This window comes from Tursiops truncatus, chromosome 9, assembly GCF_011762595.2.
Source record: "Tursiops truncatus isolate mTurTru1 chromosome 9, mTurTru1.mat.Y, whole genome shotgun sequence".
Lineage (NCBI taxonomy): Eukaryota > Metazoa > Chordata > Mammalia > Artiodactyla > Delphinidae > Tursiops > Tursiops truncatus.
This window is the reverse complement of record NC_047042.1, coordinates 21,051,066-21,070,602: the sequence shown is the minus strand read 5'-3', so window position 1 is coordinate 21,070,602 and position 19,537 is coordinate 21,051,066. Positions and strand designations below refer to the sequence as shown.

At 39.4% G+C, this 19,537-nt stretch overlaps 1 protein-coding gene and 1 long non-coding RNA gene across 3 annotated transcripts in view; one reads left to right on the top strand and one right to left on the bottom strand.

The window, feature by feature from the left end:
* The window catches only part of MAGI2 (membrane associated guanylate kinase, WW and PDZ domain containing 2), a 1,339,714-nt gene that overhangs the window by 1,156,226 nt on the left and 163,951 nt on the right, over window positions 1–19,537 (top strand). The window contains exons 11-13 of the mRNA XM_033862934.2: window positions 804–835; window positions 7,290–7,479; window positions 16,422–16,463. Coding sequence (XP_033718825.2) covers window positions 804–835; window positions 7,290–7,479; window positions 16,422–16,463 — 264 coding nt within the window. The remainder of the gene's footprint in view (window positions 1–803; window positions 836–7,289; window positions 7,480–16,421; window positions 16,464–19,537) is intronic.
* LOC141279517 (uncharacterized) lies at window positions 8,347–16,640 on the bottom strand. Of its 2 annotated transcripts, none has more exons than XR_012333896.1 (3): window positions 16,624–16,640; window positions 12,193–12,319; window positions 8,347–8,396 (listed from the first exon to the last, which is right to left on the bottom strand). It is a non-coding gene; the product is annotated as an uncharacterized lncRNA (long non-coding RNA). The 2 variants fall into 2 exon arrangements; XR_012333897.1 differs by lacking the exon at window positions 16,624–16,640 and adding an exon at window positions 14,291–14,350.

The window sequence follows — 19,537 nt, the reverse complement described above, 5'->3', positions numbered from 1 at the left end:
AAAGGGGAAAAAAGGAAAAAGGAATGAATCTGTACTTTTAATTATCTTAAAGGTCGTTCGGATCACAACAGAGTCGGTCCCATTGTCGCACCATTTGTGATAATTGAAAGAGCTCAATAAGCTGAAAAAAGCCTGGCCTTGATGATACATTAGTCAGTCAATTAACAAACATTTTGAGCTGCTTTTTCATGAAAAACATTGGGCTAACACTAGGGTAGAGGGATAATAAAATAGATATCTGCTCTAGAGAAGATCTCAGTGGGAGAAAAGGCCCATAAGCAATTGTAATAGAATCTAATTCATAATATATGTATATACATTATTTTTAAATTTAGGACTAATGAAGGCTTGTTGATTGATTTTTAACCACACAAAGCAGGTACATAAAGCAGAATTATTTCTTATACTAAGCAAAGGTATTAACCTTTAAATATCTAAATTTCTATCTGTATTCTTTCTCCCTCTCCCTCTCCCTCTCCCACTAAGGCTGCGCCGCACAAATCCCTAAGGATGACTCAGTCTTAGCGCTTGTAAAGTGACTGATCGTTTGCCGCACAGTTATTCACTGTCACTGGGCTTCAGAATCTTCAGGGCAAATAGGGAAGTATTCCTAGAATCATTAATATAATTCCAATAAAATTATTTGGTCCCCCTTGAAAAAAACTATGCAGCCAGGCAGAATTTGTTGTTGTTATTTGCTATTAACCGATTTAAAATAACTTGCAGTTATCTAAATATCATGCCACCCGTAAGTGGTAGTGGGATATATTTTCAAAGTTCAAATATTGTTTTCTTTATTACAGGTTTCTTTTCTCCATGGAAAACTCCAAAGCCTGTAAGTTGAAATTATTCTACTTCTTTACTGCTAGTTATTATTACAATTCCATTAAGTAAGATTTGAATTGGGTGACCTCAAAATCTCTTCCTCCTCTGAGATTTGTGATGTCAAAAGAGCAAATCCTCTGTGTAAGAATAACTTGTCTTACTTTCCTATAAAGACAATTCTGTCTGTTTTTTAATATTTTTACAAAATGAGCATCAACACTCTTCAGTATGGTGTACTGAAAATACTTTAGAAAACTTTGTTTTACCCCTGTCAGAAATACTATCGTTTTTATCACATTGAATTTTTAAAAACAGTACAAATTATAAGCCCAGAGGTCTTGACCTGCAAGTTAAGTCTGGTCCACAAGAAATTTACCTGTATATATATATTTGTGTATTTATATTTACTTTTTAATGTATACAGAGCTAAATATGTGTGTGTGTGTGTGTGTGTGTGTGTGTGAAAAAAATGTTTTTTTCCTACCAAACCTGACAATCACTCAAAGTGGTGCTTCTGAATCTTCAGAAACCGGTGAACTCTGCCATCACCTAATCTCTCTGGGCCTAGTTTCTTTATGAATTGTCCTGAAATTTTGATGCTAAGGTACCAGAAGGCTGGTATTTTAATAATCTTTTTGTGAGGCAAGTTTAGCCAAGTTGCCTTCCCAGCTAGAGATGATCTTTACTTGCCGTTAGATTGAAACTAGTAATTATCCAAGTCCCAAGACCTGGGACTGGTTTTCTGGGATCCCATTCTATAGTGTGTTACAATAGTCGACCCTAACTGGAATGGCTAAAACTCATGACTGGAAGAGAGCTTAGCAAAGTGATTCAAGTAACAACAAAAACAAAACAAAACAAAAATCTCAGGGGATCACATCTTCCACCTACTTTTCATTCCTCTCAGAGTAAGCAGCTCAGACAGCAGTGGCCCCTGGTTTGGCCAGTGAGTAGGGAATTCTTGGGTTAATTGCTTCCCTTTTTTCTTTTACTGAGGGAATATTTAACTGCTTGATTTTCTCATTTTAGAAATGGAGATATAATTTTGCATACTTTTCAAGTGCAATAACTGGCTTAATTAAATAACATGGCTTTAAAATTATTTGAAGACAAGTGAAAATAAAATATTATTGAGCCCTGGAATATGCCTGAGCTCCAGGTTCCTCTCAAAGACAGATGAGGAAACCGGAGCTGGTGATGAGCAGCTGAGCTGTCAGAACATTCCAACCAAGCATGTCCTCATTTAGCATTCGGCTCATCTGGTCCACAGAGAATATCAGATGGGAAAACTGGTCTCACTTGGGCCTAGTTAAACCACTTAGTGATGCATGTGATTTTGAAAGAGGTATTTAAAATGAAATTTGTTTTATTTTGACCAAACTCTAAATAATTCCTTCCTTTCACCATCAGAGTTAAATCTGTGCTCTGTGGTTACACACATCTTTATCTAATTTAACAAGGAATCTTGCAACCTCATCCTGGTGCTACAATTATGCAATCTAGTGATTTCCTTATAGGCACCACATTTACACAAATGATACCATTTGGCATAATTACAGCATTTGCTGTCATTACAGTAATTACATCCGTACTCAATAATTCCAAAAAAAGGTTTTATGAACTTAATTTACAATTAATCCTGAACCTATACATCCCTACAAAAGCCAAGGCTTGGAGTTCCAGGTCCTAGGCTAAGTGAAGATAGACGACTGTCAATTTAACATCCTCCATGTATCCACCAGAAACTCTTCAGACTCGGGACTGTGATGACAGGCAGTGTGGTATAATGGTTTAGGGTGCAGGTTCTGAAGGCTTACTGCCTACAGTCAAACTGTGCTGCTTCTCCTTACTAGCTATCGTACCTTCCACTAGCTACTTAAGCTTTCAGTATTTCAAGTTCATCTATAAAATGGGGATGATAATAATACTCCTCTCATATGGTTACTCTGAAGAGTCTGTGGCTTAGTCCATGTAACGTGCTTAAAGCAGAGCCTCTACATGCTCAAAAATATAAACTATTGTCATCCTAGAAAGCAGACCCTCCATGCATAAACCCTTAATAAATTAATCACCCTATGAAATGAAGGTAGTTTGCAAAACTATTCACTTCAACAAATATATATATAAACACATACCCGCTGTATTTGGATTTATACACTCTCTCCTCTGAAAGAGGATTGATGACATCCTTAGTCAGGATAAGGAAATGTTACCTTGAGTGAGGTCTCTCCTTCTCCCAGTCTTGTGTCACTTCCTGACACTGTTCCGTCCTACTGATCCACACCTTAAGCTAATCCACATCAAGATAGTCACTTCTGGGGCTTCCCTGGTGGCGCAGTGGTTGAGAGTCGCCTGCCAATGCAGGGGACGTGGGTTCGTGCCCCGGTCCGGGAGGATCCCACATGCCGCGGAGCGGCTGGGCCCGTGAGCCATGGCCGCTGAGCCTGCGCGTCCGGAGCCTGTCCTCCGCAACGGGAGAGGCCACAGCAGTGAGAGGCCCGCATACCGCAAAAAAAAAAAAAAAAAAAAAGAAAAGAAAAGATAGTCACTTCTGTTTAGCAAGTAATACATTAATTATAGTGGGTTCTCAGTCTCTCCATCTGGAAGGAATCCAAGTTCATTCTTCAAGTACTGAATCAAGCCAAAAGCCTTCATCTCCCAGCCCTGCCCTAAAATCCTGAGGAGGTGTGTTTAGGCTACCCCAGCTTCTACAGGAAGCAAACAGTTTGTAGAGTTTTCACGGGGAGGACAACTTGCCTTGTTCACAAGCCCTCTGTTCCCAGTGTGCATCCTAGAATCAGAAGGTGGAGTGAAAAAACTAATATTAACCACACCATGATCAGGTTTTTCTGTTTTACTCTTTGATATCCCGTTGTGGACTGTATGTCCACCCTGTCCACTGATACTTCAGTGACTATCCTTTCATACAGTTAGACATTCACTCATTCGTCAAGGCCAACAGAGATACAAGGCTCCTGCCATATAAAGAAAATGATTTTGTTTTCATGTTTCTTACTCTAGTTAGGTGTTTATAAATATTAGCCTAGGTAAGGACACCACTGGGACTGGACAAGATTCAATCAGAAGCCTTGTTGAGAGGCAAACGCCAGCAGGAAACACAGTTCTCTAGAGGTCAAGGCCAGGAAGACTCTAGGTGGCGTAAGGGGATGGGATCAGAATCTAGGTGGTTCACGAAGATTGAGAGGAACAAGTGAGCACAAGGTGTCCGGCTAGAAAGCAAAAGTGCAAAGACCAAGCTATCTAAGAAAGTAGGGAGAAGTCAACAAAGGGCACCTTTCAAAAGATGTTGTCAGATCAGCACACCAGTCCCAGAAAGCAGAGGGTGCCCCCTGATCCCAGGGCAAGGGGTTTGCTCCATGGTCTTCTGTGTTGGAATAACTAACTCAATTAGGGGGCGGGGGTGTGAAGGACTACAAGTCTGCCTTTTCGGTATTTCACGGGCGCTGTGATTTTCTGCTCTACAGTCTTACAAATCCCTGACAGAGTGACTTGAGGGTTTATGCATGTCACAGCAAGACATTGTGAATGCTCTACTAAGCCTGAACTGGAATCAGTGAATTTCTCCATCTCTGCTGTAGACATTGTAGAATTTGTCAATCTGCCGCAGAAACTTTCCCAAACAGTGCCCAAAGCGTTATTTATTTTGTAGTTTTCAGAATGTTTTTTAGAATACTAATATTTCACCTGAACCATGTTTGCTCCAGTGACTGCACGTGGACAGTGCATATACCAGCAAGACTTATGGAGGAATCAGATAACCCTCTGTGGAAGATGGGAGAAAGAAATAGACATTTGCTGAAGCCCTATGACAAGTGGGATACTACAGCGATTCAGACCATACTTCTAATTTATTTACTTTTTAGAATTTAGTATCTTATGTTTGGAAACAGAAGGGAGAAAGTCATAGCCAGAATGTACCCACATGGTGCCTAAAGTCAGTTAAAGTGAAAAATAAAAAAATATGCCTTTAGCCACAATGTGGGTCTTCCTGTCATAGCAGAGGCACAGAGAATGGATGATCAAAGGAACCCACCATGGCTTCGTAGGCAAATTTTGCTTTCAAATGAATTATGAAGCGCATATTTAAAGATTTTTACTAAACGGGAGCAAAAGGGTCACTGAGCAGAAAATTAGCCAGAACCCTAAATAAATTTACCGGTTATTCCCCTCAATGTATTATTATTGCAAACAGCACTCCCATTATAGTTATAGATTGGTTTCTGACCCAGGGTCTGCCACTGACAGCTGCTGGACCTCTCTATGTTCCTAGAGATTATGTTTAATATTAGGGGTTTTCCATCTTTGTTAGCTACAGAACCTTTGTTCAAACGAAAGCTTGGTCAGTAGCCCATATAGAAAACAAATTAAAATGAAGCCAGTTGTCTTAGTTTCTTCCAATAGTTATAATAAAATACCATAGACTGGTGGCTTATACGAAACAGAAATTTATTTCTCATAGTTCTGGAGTCTGGAAGTCCAAGATCAAGGTACCAGAAGATTCAGTTTCTGGTGAGAGCCCACTTCCCAAATGTCCATCTTTTTGCTGTAACCTCACCTGGCAGAAGGGACTACAGAGCTCTCTGGGGTCTCCTTTATAAGGGGACTAATTCCATTCATGAGGGCTGTCGCCTCATGGCCTAATTATCTCCCCCAAAGCTCCACGTTCTAGTAATATTACCTTGGGTGTTAGATTGTCAACATAGGAATTTTGAGGGACCTCAAACATTCCGACTGTAGCACCAGTCTTATTGAGAGAAGGGTCAATGACCCATTTCTTTCCCAGTTTGCTGGCTTACCTGACCCCTGCCACAGTCCCAAGTACATAAGTGGGTCACAGGGACCTTTGTGTTACACAAGGACACAGTACATAGTACCTCAAATCCTCTCTACCTTTAAAACATTGTCACTGATAGGTGACAGCTGGCTTTGGAGCCCTGACCAAAATGTAGCCATCATGAAAACAGAAGCAGGACAGTGCAGTAGGGGCCCGAAAGTTATAATCCTGTCAAGCTCAAAATAGTGTGTATCAAAACTGGTTTTAAAGAAAGAACAAGTGACCATATGTTACTGATGATTTCATTCAGTCACTAAATTTACATTTTCTGAGCACTTGCTATATATTGGTAATACAACAGTGGGAGAGACTGCATCCCCTGCAGTCTCTGTCCCCAACATAATCTATTTGCAGAGACAAAGGTAGACTCGCAATTACGGTTGAGTGTGAGGGGTAGGTAGAGGGTGCTGTGGGAGCACCCAGAAGGGACAAGTAACCAGATCAGGAATGGTCAGCAAAGGCCTTCTAGAGCAGGTGTCTCATCTGAATCTAGTATCCAGGTAGAATGAGGATGGGAGATGGAAGAGTGGAAAAATGGGTAAACTTTGCAGGCAGAAAGAGAAAGTATGCAAGGGTTCAGAGGCTGGAGAGAACCTGATGGATTACAGGGAATGAGAGGAGAGACCGTCAGTGGATACAAGAGAGAGAATCAGGACCTGGGCCCTCAGGAGCCACTGTGTCCCACTAGAGAGCGGCCTGAGGACCACGCTGAGCCAGTGCAGAATTTTAGACAAGAGGGTACCCTAATATCATCCTGCACACAACAGGTTTAGTCAAAGCAGAAAAGCTGAAGTTGAGTTTGAATGAGCAATCAGCTGATTATTGAAGCTGGCTGTGCAAACAGGTGATCTCGGTGAACGCGGCTTTCTCCTTGATAAAAAGGAATGAGTCCCTGCTCTACCTCACGGGGCTATAGTGAGGATCAAAGAAGGTAATGTATATGAAAGAGCGTAGTATTCTACAGACCATTAATAAATTATGATGGTAGCAGCAGCAGCATTTTGGAGAAGAAACCGCCAGATCAGCAGTAAATGAGGCTTCGTAGAAGATTTTGAACAATTCAAAAATCCCAAAGGGTTGTATAATTAGTTATAAACTGTGAGGAAAGTGATTGAATGTTCAAGTGTAGGAGGTGGTTCGGATGTGCATAGGTATGAGATGGATGCATGCAGACTACTTCATCTTCTTCTTCAGTAAAAATGGTGTAATGAATTGGGGCCATCTTAGACAAGGAACAATACCATACAGTCATAAGCACTGACAGATAAATTATCTTGAGATACATATTGTCTTTATTTTATAGGGAGAAAAAACAGACTCTGACAGATTAAGTGATTTGCTGGAAATTACTAGCTAGTAGGTGACAAGGTTATAAAAGTTTACATTCAAAAGTCAGGCAACACATATATTTATAACCATCTGTGCTGCTTTATTATATAGAAATAGAATCTCTCAAGGCACTTATACCAAAGTTTTGAATGTTTTGTGAAAGAAAAGTCTACGGGGCAAGAAAGTCAAACTTAAAGGTGAGGGCTGTGGTATGCGACAAGGGAAACAGCAAGAAAGAGTTCATTGTCAGTCATTTTCTCTGTTCTCTTTCACTTTCCAGATAACAGACCGATGGGAGAATCAAGGCAGTCCTCAAACGAGTCTATCTGCTCCGGCCATACCGCAGAACCTGCCCTTCCCACCCGCCCTTCACAGGAGTTCATTTCCTGACTCAACAGAGGCCTTTGACCCAAGGAAGCCTGACCCATATGAGCTCTACGAGAAATCTAGAGCCATTTATGAAAGTAGGCGTAAGTGAAAGCCACAAAAAACAAGGGTGTATTAATAACAGCTGAAGCCCTGACAGGAGATATATTGAGGCTGAAATGATCTGGCGTGGTGATTTTATATTCTGAGCTTCAAAATGTATCTCAAAAGTAAAGCCAGCTGATCGAAACTTTTCTTTCAAAAAGAAAGAAAAAAGCCTGTCAACTCAGAAAAAGCTTATATCTTTTGGTTTTAAATTTTGTTTCCTACTTTATTCCCCCTAAGCCCCTGAGAAAAATCAGGAATGTATTTGGGGGGCCAGGGGTGGGTCATAGGGGAAGAGGTTGCTAGTTTTATTTAAGCCACCAGATAATAAGAAGAAATGGTTGGGATTTTTATGTTTAATCTGATCTTGAATCTGAAGCCTAGATTTCCTTAGAGCCATGAATGTAGTCATTGAAGATTTTAGGAATGTGAGTAAAATGTTAGCCAAGTCCTTCCAACTCATAATGGTGAAAGTAATGGTTCCGAAAGCAGCACAGAGCAGGCACCAATCACTTCTACCTGAAATTCCACTTCTTGTTTAATGCACTGGGGCCCATTTGAAAGTTAACTCGTCAAATATCGTGTAGGCACTTGTCATCCTATTTGAAGTTCTTCTAAAATTATTTCATTGCGCTTTATAAATGTTAGAAAACAGAGCTTTTTATTATTGCATATACATTCATTGTGCCTCTTTCCACCATCTCACAGGTCATCTCTTTTGAATGTTAGAGGACAGGAATCCAAACGGCATGAATGTACAATATATGAGGAAAATACACAGTACAATATGAACTTGAGTAATGGATTGAAAAAATTAGCCTAGTGAGAAGGGTTTGGTTCCGGGCGCTCCCATTTACGGTCTGCTGATTTCCTTTGTTTTGGTGTTCCGCCAGTGTCTTCTTTCCAACTTTATCATCTGAAGCATGAATAGCAAGTTTTAAGTTGTGTGTTATCTCAGAGGATCTCAAATCTGCTTACTCTTTGATGAGCCCAGGGGCTGAGAATTACACCCCCAGCTGGTAAGGGGAAAAGTAGACATATCCCTTTGCCCATCCTCTACAACTCTCTGTAAAAGTAATTTTGGTTGATAAACTTGTTAGGACAGCAGGCCATTGAGAAATCATCTTTATCAAAATAAACCTCCACCACCCCGCCCCTCTGCCACTTTATAAAAATAATTGGCTATGTCAGGCCTGCTGTATTTGATTCTTCTCCTTCTGGCAGAACGACTGAAATGTCTTTAAAGGGCTGTACAGTTAGAATGTTTTTGCTGTGATAGAATTAGAACGAAGTAGGCATTTTTCACTGTATAATACAGGGTATGAATTCAGGGTATTAATGGTCATTATACTGAAAAAACTTGACAAGATTTCAGCACGGTTCTTAATACCTTTTCTGCTTCGATAACCAAGTATTTATTGAATACCCACTTGGCCCTCAGTACCATGGGAAGATACCAAAGTTGAGTAAAATGTCCTGCTCTCACGAATTTAACTGGGAGACAAGAAGAATAAATATAAACAAGTAGAGATCAGGATACAGGTGAAGTTCTAACTCAGAAGGTGGAATATATCATCCTCCTGTCCTTGGCTTGTTGAATTTTGTGGTTACCTGTAGGGAGCGTCAAGAGATGCTTCCTCCTGTTTTTGTCCCTTCATTAGTCATTTGTTCCCATCCTTTTGCTGTTTCCTGACCAATGCAAGGCTTTATTATTCAGGACAAAGGCAATGTTGGTATTTATTCCGTCTTTTCTCTATGGTGTCTGATGCTGTTGTGTCCTCAGTTTGTGAGCAGGAATTGTGCATGACCTTCTTTTCAACCCTAAACGAATTCCGATTTCTTTAGCCAGCCCCTGCAATGCTCCTTCTCTTCATTGCCCTTCCGCTCCTCACCTGTAACAAACCTAGCAAACCAATCTGCCTTAACCTCCCACGACTTTCTTTATCAGTCCTCCTCTGGGAGCTCTGTACCCCCTTTGCTTTGCGTCCTAAGCCACTTGAACAACAAAATCCTGACTGCCCGCGGAGCCCTGCATGTGCTCTGCGGCTGCCTCTCTCATCTCACAACCCCCCGCCCCTACTTCTTGCTTTCTCAGCTCTCTCTAATGTTTCTAAGGTCACGAAAATGTTTTCAGGGTCACGACTCTTAGGAGCCAAAAGAGGGCAAGCTCATTTCCTTTCCCATCCTTCTCTTTCTATCCTGTTATTTCATGACACTAAATGGAGTGTGAATGAAACACAGAAGTCATGTCAAGGTAAGAAAAACTCTGCCCTGAAGACAAGGAAGCCAAAAAAACACGGCACCGCTTTCTCTAATCTCTGGATAGCTAATCGGTTCAGTCTGTTTTTCTCAGTTTCACGTGCCAGGGTCTTGATAGAACAGAACAGACCTTTGCCCTCTATATACAACCTGTTTCCAAGTGTGGAAAAAGTTTCATTCTCTCATTTAAAGTTTCAGAGCAATGCTCAAAAAGAATGTTTTGTGATGAATGGAGGGAAAGCTCAATCTATTTCTCATCATCTTCAGATAGGGTTTTCTTTTAATGACCGTGAAATGCATGCATGTAAACAAAAGACCCATATTTGAAATTTTGTGAACCACTCTATTCTTATTCTTTTGAATTACATGCATAACATTTAGCTTTGGCTCTATTTATTCTGTGTCCCCAAACTTTTTCCTTGGAGAAAAAATAGTGGGACCACAGAAAGTACGGAAGGGAATCCTAACCAAAGCTGTCTAAACCAAGTCCTTCGACATTTTCCCTGACCTGTAGTGATCTCATGGTATCCTCCTTTACAGCTAGGTCTAATGCTGAACAGAATTTTTGCATCCACGTTCAAAACTGGGTTGCAGTAACCAAATAAAAGAATGTACCTCCACCCACAAGCTTCTGCTATACAGAGCTACAGAATGTTTGTTATATCCAGGCTGTCAAGAAGTATTTGGATTCAAATCACTAGTCCCCTGCAAATGATGGAAATTTATCAAATGATGTAAATGATGCTGTGCCTCATTTGGCTCGTAATTAGATTATGCTGACATTTTAATACGCATGTACAGGACATCTTAATAAAGATGTATTCCTGAAAAAAAGATGCTGTGATTTTAAACAAAGACAACTGTAGGATACTAGAACCACAGGAAACAGAACATGGCAAGTACAAGCTTACGAGGGGAAGGCTAGAAACACCTCCTGTCTTCATAAGATCTTCTTATGATGACATGGGACTTGAGAGGAAGAAGATTCTTCCACCCAGCAGGCAAGGCAATGCCTCTGACTTCAGAGCATCAGGCAGAGTGCCCAGAAGTGGCGTCTTCAGGCTCCACATCAATTAACAAGAATGTATGAAACAGTATGTGTCTAGACTCTGCTGCGCGCTCCACAAGAGAAAAATCATGAGGCATAATCTCTGCTCACATGAAGCTTACAGTGAAACTGGGGACAAAAAACCTAGGAAAGCAATTCCTGAATGACATTGTATTATATAACAGAGCAAATAATATCAGTATTTTAACAAGCAAAATGTGCAGTAAATATAGACAATAGTTTAAATATAATTAGACAATTAGACCCATAGTTTCTCGTTCCATGTGCAAAATTGATATTTATTCAGGAGAATGTCTTGTGTTAAATATCTTTTTTTTTTTTTTTTCTGTACGCGGGCCTCTCACTGCTGCGGCCTCTCCCATTGCGGAGCACAGGCTCCGGACGCGCAAGCCCAGCGGCCACGGCTCACGGGCCCAGCCGCTCCGCGGCATGCGGGATCCTCCCGGACCGGGGCACGAACCCGTGTCCCCTGCATTGGCAGGTGGACTCTCAACCACTGCGCCACCAGGGAAGCCCTTAAATATCTTTTAATTATCAAAAATCTCATTAGTTCTTATTGGAGAGCTCCACGCAAAAAGAAAGTTTTTCCAGATTAACTTCATTCCACCTAAGCTTAAAGCTTGTATACATAATAGAAGAACCATGCCTAAATAGTCCACAAAGAAATTTTGACCAGTGGCGTTTCTGGGTTTCCATGTTAGTTATTCAACTAACATGACCCTATTATCATTACCAGCAATTTCCAGAAAATAGCAAAAATCTACCCACCCTCATCGCTATCCAGTACTTTTAGATAAATCTCACTTTCCTTTGTGTAATAGCCTCTGTTGATAATTGACTTCTTGCTGTTTCCGTTACATGGATTTTTTAAAATTGAAAGCAGAGAAAAATACCCACATTTGTGTAATGAGATAAGCCATGGTATTTTTTTTTTTTTTTTGCGGTACGCGGGCCTCTCACTGCTGTGGCCTCTCCTGTTATGGAGCCCAGCCGCTCCGCGGCGTGTGGGATCTTCCCGGACCAGGGCGCGAACCCATGTCCCCTGCATCAGCAGGTGGACTCTCAACCACTGCGCCACCAGGGAAGCCCAAGCCATGGTATTTTTTATTCCTCCTTTTCCCATAAATCTCATGCAAGAAAGACTAATTTTCTTTGCAGTTACAAGAGGAAAGGCTTGAATTGTCTGGGTTTGTATGCTAACATTTTAACTGTTGGGCTCCGTACACCATTTCTAACACTGGGGGGAAAAGACTATTTCTAAAGGCCCTCACTGCTTTCCGTCCTCCTATCTCCTCCTGCCATTCTTTCTCTATATGTGATTGCATCATTGCTTCATCCACATATGTCTGATATGATAGGAAACATTTTATAGTGGCCTACTTACCCGTAAGACTACTTATTGCCAGTTTGCCTGAGACAGTCCTGCTCTGCATTGTCCTGGCATAATTACTAGCTCCCCTTTCACGCTCCAGACTGTCCTCATTTGATATGACTTCCGTTTACTACGTAGTCTGTTAAAGAGATAGACATCGTTACTGTCCAAGAAAAGCATACATCTAAATTTGAATACAAATTTTAAAGCCTACTCAGATAAATAATTTCTTTCAAGCTAATTTGTTTGGCTCCCTGAGTTTTTGTCCGTACATGTTTTATCCCTAATTTCAGGTAAAGATGTATGTGGTAACTTGTTTTGGTAGCCAAACACCCAGTGAGCTCCTTCCATACCCAGAAAACCATACAGATGTGCAAGTCTAGAGCATGGCAAACTAAGTAGAAAATGTATGGCAGTGAGGCCTTACTCATTTAAGTGAAGAGAAATTCTTATTCTTATCACAGAGAACAAATCAGATTCATCACAATAATCACAGGACCAAAAGGGAGTTAATTTTGTCTGTCCTTCTGCTCCTAAGGAAGACTGTACGCACATAACTGCGGAAAAAATGGCTATCCTGGCTCCTCTTTTTAATGCCAAACAGGCAATACAAAGTGTTTCCCAGAGAAAATGAGTATGGCTTACTTTGGAATCTTACAAAATAAAGTTTTGATCATGCTAAGGAACTTGATCATTTAGGAATGAGGGCCGTGTCCTGCTGCTTCACTTTTCTTTAAGTCAGACTTATTCTAAAGTTTTATCTTGTCACCTCAGCTCATGGGGCCATTTCTTGGGCATACTCCCCACTGCAGCCTCAGAAGCTGGAGCAGACAAGCTGATGAAAACCAAAAGAGACAGAGAAGAAAAATCCTTGTTCCCTGAAACTCTTCCCTAATGATTCTGTCCCTTGGTATGAACCCAAGTTGAATTATGACTGAGGTTGTCCAAACTTTTTTTTCTTCACATTGAACCTTGGTTATTATGAATAAACAATTTATGAAGTACAACATGTCCAAACTCCTTTGCAGTAAGACATCACTCAAATGTAGATCATAAAAGTGTCAGGGATCCATATGGCATAATGTGCCTTCTGGTAGGACCTCTTTAGAACAGAAATTCCTCTGGAATTTCTTCAAAATGAGCTCACACAATCAGTCTTTCTTTTGAGAAATTAGGAAGCATTAACCCATAATAAGCAATGAGTATTGTACCAAAGGTGGTAATCAAGAGTAACCACAGGCCAGTTAAAGAGCATAATGGAGGAACAAGACTGTTTTTAATCCTATATTTGAAATGAAATTATAAGTGATAGCTGATCAGAAATGGACCATTGTGTTTGTCACGTCTGTGGCCTTTATCCTGCGCTTTTGTTGTTCATTGTGGAATTCTTTCATTGTTCGGTATTGTAATGTGCATATAATTCATAACTTATCCCAAATGGGTGGTGGTATTTCTAAACCATCTGTTTTTTCTGCTGCTCTTTCCTTGTTATTAGTGAGCAAGAGTTGTAGTTTGCACTGTCTCCCATCCTAACGGCAGAGCTATTTGGGAAGCTGGGGTGGTGTAAAAATACCGTACACTGCAGCACAGCGCTCGAGGCTCTAAATGGAGACTGGTGGTGGGAACCATAACACATATGGTAGATGCACTGGGCTCAGAACCAGAGCTGTGAAGCTTCTGTTCGAGCCTTCCTTTCTCCATTCTCCTTTGCCCTTGTGGTTAAATACTCAATACAGTCAAGCTGGAAACATCAATAGGTTTAGGGAAGGTTTTGATCAATTCATGGCTGCGCAGCTATTCAGTGATCATGAAAGGCTGCCTTGGCTTCTAGGAGAACATCTACACATCTGAACGCTGCTAGATCAAGCCCTGGCCAAATGTGCTTGGACACTGTTGGAGTCCAGTGGCCTGTGGGTGGCCCAGTACTACCCGCAGATGTTCTCTGGAGCACTATTTTATTTTAGTGAAAAATCAAAATAAGATGATATGTAAATGTTAAGACATTTTTATCAGTGACTTTAATATCAAAATCATAAAAAGACCAGAAAATTTTAATAACATTATCAGTTAAAATGTCCTCAACTGTACTATGAAGGTTAATTTCCTGTACCTTGTTCAGGAAAACCGTTATTGCTGTCTTGAGTATAATTTATGTTATGGTTTGATCTGTGAAAAAAAAATTGCCTTTCAGTCAGAGTTTCTGATACATCACATTATGCGTCACTTTGCAGTTATAGTATCTTGAAAAAGAGATCAGTAGGTCCAGTTAAGTTTGTTTGCCATTTTTCAAATGTAAATTTTAATTTGGAAATCTAATTTCAAAAATAGTATTTTTGAGGGCTTCCCTGGTGGCGCAGTGGTTGAGAGTCCGCCTGCCGATGCAGGGGACACGGGTTCGTGCCCCGGTCCGGGAAGATCCCACATGCCACGGAGCGCCTGGGCCCGTGAGCCATGGCCGCTGAGCCTACGCGTCCGGAGCCTGTGCTCCGCAACGGGAGAGGCCACAACAGTGAGAGGCCCGCATACTACAAAAAAAAAAAAGAAGTATTTTTGAGTAGCTTTGTAAATAACTAGGGTATTATATTTCTAGTAGTTCATTTTAGTAGAGAAAGAAATCGCTAAGTAATAAAGATAGTGGGGCTTCCCTGGTGGCACAGTGGTTGAGAGTCCGCCTGCCGATGCAGGGGACACGGGTTCGTGCCCCGGTCCAGGAAGATCCCACGTGCCGTGGAGTGGCTGGGCCAGTGAGCCATGACCGCTGAGCCTGCGCGTCCAGAGCCTGTACTCCACAACGGGAGAGGCCACAGCAGTGAGAGGCCCGCGTACCGCAAAAAAAAAAATAAATAAATAAATAAATAAAGATAGTGAAATAAAAGTTAGGTTGGAGACACGTTTTTCCCATGTATTTTAGAAATTAGATTCAATCCGATAGCTTATAAATTTATTTCATTCAGTAGTTTAAAACTTAATGCTCCGGGAATCAGACAGGGGATAAAACGGGGTGGAAATGTGAGAAGTAAACTCTAAAATCAGTCCTTGATTGAAAGTTATTTAGTTTGTCAAAGCATTTTGGTGGTAGCACAAGTTGACAGTGTAACCCAGAGTACTTCCATGAATAAAAATGAGGCCATCGGGGCTGCAGTAAACTGAGTCTAATTGCTGATGGCAAGTAGGTCCTAGTGAGATTATGATCATGTAAAGTGTCACCTTTACAACTAATGGAAATGTTTAGAAGGGAGCAATCTTCCATCCCTGTTACAGCTCCATCTTTATGATGAAACGATATTTCTCAATTCATAATCCTAAGCAGTCACAGTAAACATGGAGGTTCTTAAAAAAAATAACAATTCTGCTGGAAAACTAATTTACTGTGAAAAGACAGATCGCCTGGAAGGGAGTCTCATTCTCCTCATGAGTGAGGCTAGCTGTGCAGGATACCCTGGGGAACAGCCTCATTATCGCCCTCAAGAGGCTTCTATTTCATTTTTTGTGTTGAATAGTATAGAACTCTTTATTCAAAGCAAACAAAGCTCAGTAAGAAAGCAATCAGAATTTGGTCTTCTTTTAAGTTTTTAAGTTTAATGATAAAATACCCATTATTTTCTTAGTACTTCATACATATATTATGGAATATGTATAGTATTTTACACTCACGTCCGTAAACTTTTATGTTATTTGTAGCATAGATGACATCATAGTTCTCATGAAGGATCCCTGTTGCTAATATAGACCAATTTTACTCAACTACTTATACATAACTTCAACTATCCAAATAATTGTAAGTGTCAAAATATTTGGACTGGTGTACGTAAATCAACATAATCATTGATTGAAGTTTTCACTTTTCAGTGTTTGGTGGCACAATATCCTAACATGATTTCAAAGACCTTTATTTATTGTGTGTATATTTGGGGCTCTGGATTGACTTTACTTTCAAATAAGCATTCTTATAATGAGAATCAGAGCTTAATGTTTGGAAATAATGATCTCTTTTTCCATTCTGATCTACAAGAATTCAGATATTTGCCTGCATGTGAAAGAAATACATTTACAGACATATTCATGTACATAAAACCAGGTAAATCTGTCCACTAACTTCCATAGATTTTAGAGAAAAAACAAATCATTAAACGCGAGAACAAGAATGGGAGCGAGTTCTAATTGAAACCAAACAAAAGTAAAGATGAATTTTAAAATGCCGTAAACGAATTTCAATTTTAATTCCCCATTTTCCCATCCAGAACAAGTGCCACCAAGGACCAGTTTTCGAATGGATTCCTCTGGCAAGTATTCTTCAGTACTCACAGTCCTGTGAATGCAACGTCTTCCATTCTGTGTAACAAATCATTCTTCTGGGTAGCGTCAGTTAATTAGTATATAATCACCATGTTAATTTCACTCACCCCGCACAAGCACATATTTAAGGTAGAGGGCAAGGCTCACCACGTTTGGCCTGATGGCTGCCAAGGAAACAGACAAGCAAAAGACAAAGGAAAATAGTCATATTCATTAAGTTCTTTCATAAAATGCTTTAGTAAAAGATTAGATTGAAAGCCAGGTAGCAAAGAAAGCCACCAGATTGACTAAATCCACACTAGCCAATACAGAAGTTTCTAGACACATGTGGCTATTAGGCGCTTGAAATGTGGCCACTCTGAATTTGGATGTGCTGTAAGACGTGCGTAAATCCACACCAGATTTCAAAAGCTTAGTACAAAAAAAAAAGAGAAATGTATAATATCTCATTAATTATTTTTTAATATTGATTAATGCTTAAATAATATAATTTTGGATATATTAGGTTAAATGTATATTATTAAAATTGATTGTACCTATTTCTTTTTGCTTTTTAAAATGTGGTCAATAGAAATGTTTAAATCACCAGTGTAACTTCCATTTTGTTTATTTTGGACAGCACTGGACTAGATAAATAGAAATAAGAAGCTAGAGTATCTCAAGAGATTTGAAATTTAGACATTTCCGAGGACTTATTAAAAATATTGCTAATGTAGAATGAAATTCTTTTCACATCAAGTAAATACCTGTATCAATTTAATTTTTTTAAACCATGCCAATTATAAAGTGCTACATTTCAATAGTATTTTAAGTTAGAATAGCGTAGTTTCAAGTTTAAGAGTTTTTAGCTATAATAAATTAATTTACTTAAAAGAAAAATTTTGACCTAATTATTCTGAAAATAGTTATTAATTTGGTTTGGACTGAAATATTTAATGTTATGGAAATGAAGGAGGTAAAGGAATATTCATATTTTCTTACTCTTAGGAAGTGCTTTGAACAGCAGGTTAGACCACTGGATGGAAAGTGAGAACACTGAAACAATTGTAGAAAAGAACGTTTCATAACAATAGTACTGTTTCAGGTCTGTGGGCTCACAGCACACATCTCTAGAGTGTTTCCATGACGACAGCTCATTATCCATCTCAGCATGTTCTAACACCCCTTGGAGAATATATGTGCTTGAGATCATTTCATTCTGTAAGTTTCCATGTCATTTTTTTTGGATATGTAGAAAATACGGGAGATGCTGCTTAGCATTGTGTCCCCAAATAATGCCTAAAGTATTTGTTTAGCTTGGTCTGAAAATGTTTAAAGCATTATTATTCTTAGTATATAAGAATATATGACTGTAAACTCCTTGTAATTTTGAAGAATATCCTATAACCAGAGGAAAACTGAGGCCTAGTGATTACAGCTGCAAAATGAAAGCAGGATTTAATTTGAATTCTAAACCTCAGCTTCCTGGCCACAGCAAGCACATTTCTTGAAAATTTCAGCTTCTGAAGGTACTTTATTTAAAAACAAAAGAAGAAAGAGAAGAACTCCTCAAGAGCTTACATTACCTTGATATATGCGCAAAATGATATTTTTACATTTCAAGAAATATACATTACTTGAAAGAGAAAAGTTATAATGTAGTTTGAGTGTATTATACTACTATGCAATCCAGATTTTCAGGAAAAGAACAATCCAAATATTTTGTTCAGTGTCCACACAAGTTAGGAAACTATTTTGGAAAATTATGACTCCATCCAAAATACGTAGAACTCCTATACTATTTCTCATATTTATAAAATGTTCCTTATCAAATTATGTGTCATGATTTTGAATCGGATAAATTTATCATAATTACAAGGTATTTGACTAACTTTAGCTGCAGAAGGTGCTTAGGTACAGAGGTAAAATTGACGGTAGGAAGTCCTAATGTAATTATGAAGCTAAGTGAAAACTCAGTAGAAGAATAACGCTGTGGTTTATTAGGTACACTAGATTGGCGAGTATGTTAAAACAAATTCAAGAAACATTTAAGCAACTCCTACACGCTGTGCATATGGAATATTATAGATAGACAAAGATAATTATGCCATCACCAAGGGAGAATGTTAATAAGAGCAATGAATCCATAGTCAGGACCTTTGAATGAACAATCCCACCCAAAGACAAGAAAACTAGGGTGTGGCGTATCACGGAAACCAAGAGTAGAAATCCCTTCTGGAAGGAGACCTTTTCTTGTTAGAAACAATAGAAATCAGGGGTCATAAAGGGTGTGTCGACAGTATCAAATGAGACACAGAAATCAATCACAATGAGAATCACAAGAAAAAGCACAAGAAAAACAATCACAAGAAAAAAATGGCCATTGGATTTGGTCATTAGGATGTCATCAAAGACCTTAAAGAGAGCAATTCAGTAATGCCAAGAGAACAGAAAGCAGACCGTCAGGAGTAAGTCAGACATGAGAGAGAGTGAAGGCTTCCGTAGAGACCACTCTTTCAAGAGAGAAGTGGATGGGGAGAGCAAGGGAGTATTTCAGATGGGAAAATCTGAGTTTATTTGAAAGCTTTGGCTATTTGAAGAGAACCAAACAGAGAGTGGGAGACGGCTTCTACTATGGCTAAAACATGTCTGGCCACATTCATATTACCAAAGGTATAAAGAGAAAAAAGTAGAGAGAAGGGATTATTTTAAGACAAGAATGTGTTAGTTATTTACCTGGTAATGTTAGATTTGATCAATAAAAACTACTTAATTCCTGTTTAATTCATTTTGTATCTAGAGTGCATTGGAAATCCAGATGCCAGGGACGTGGTTTTTTTTTTTTTGGCAGGGACATATTTAATAACCACCTTTGATTCTTGATTCCTTCCTCGTACTGTCTTTTCTAGATCGCTTTCCAAGGAAAAGCCAAAAATTTAATACTTTTTCAAGAGGACAAATTGAATGAATTCATTATCTGTGTCAAAATGTGATAATAAGCCTGTGGTGCTTATGTTTAATTAAAACATGAAAGGGGATTCAAGTACCAAAATTTAATTGACGTGTTTACAGCAGCATTCCA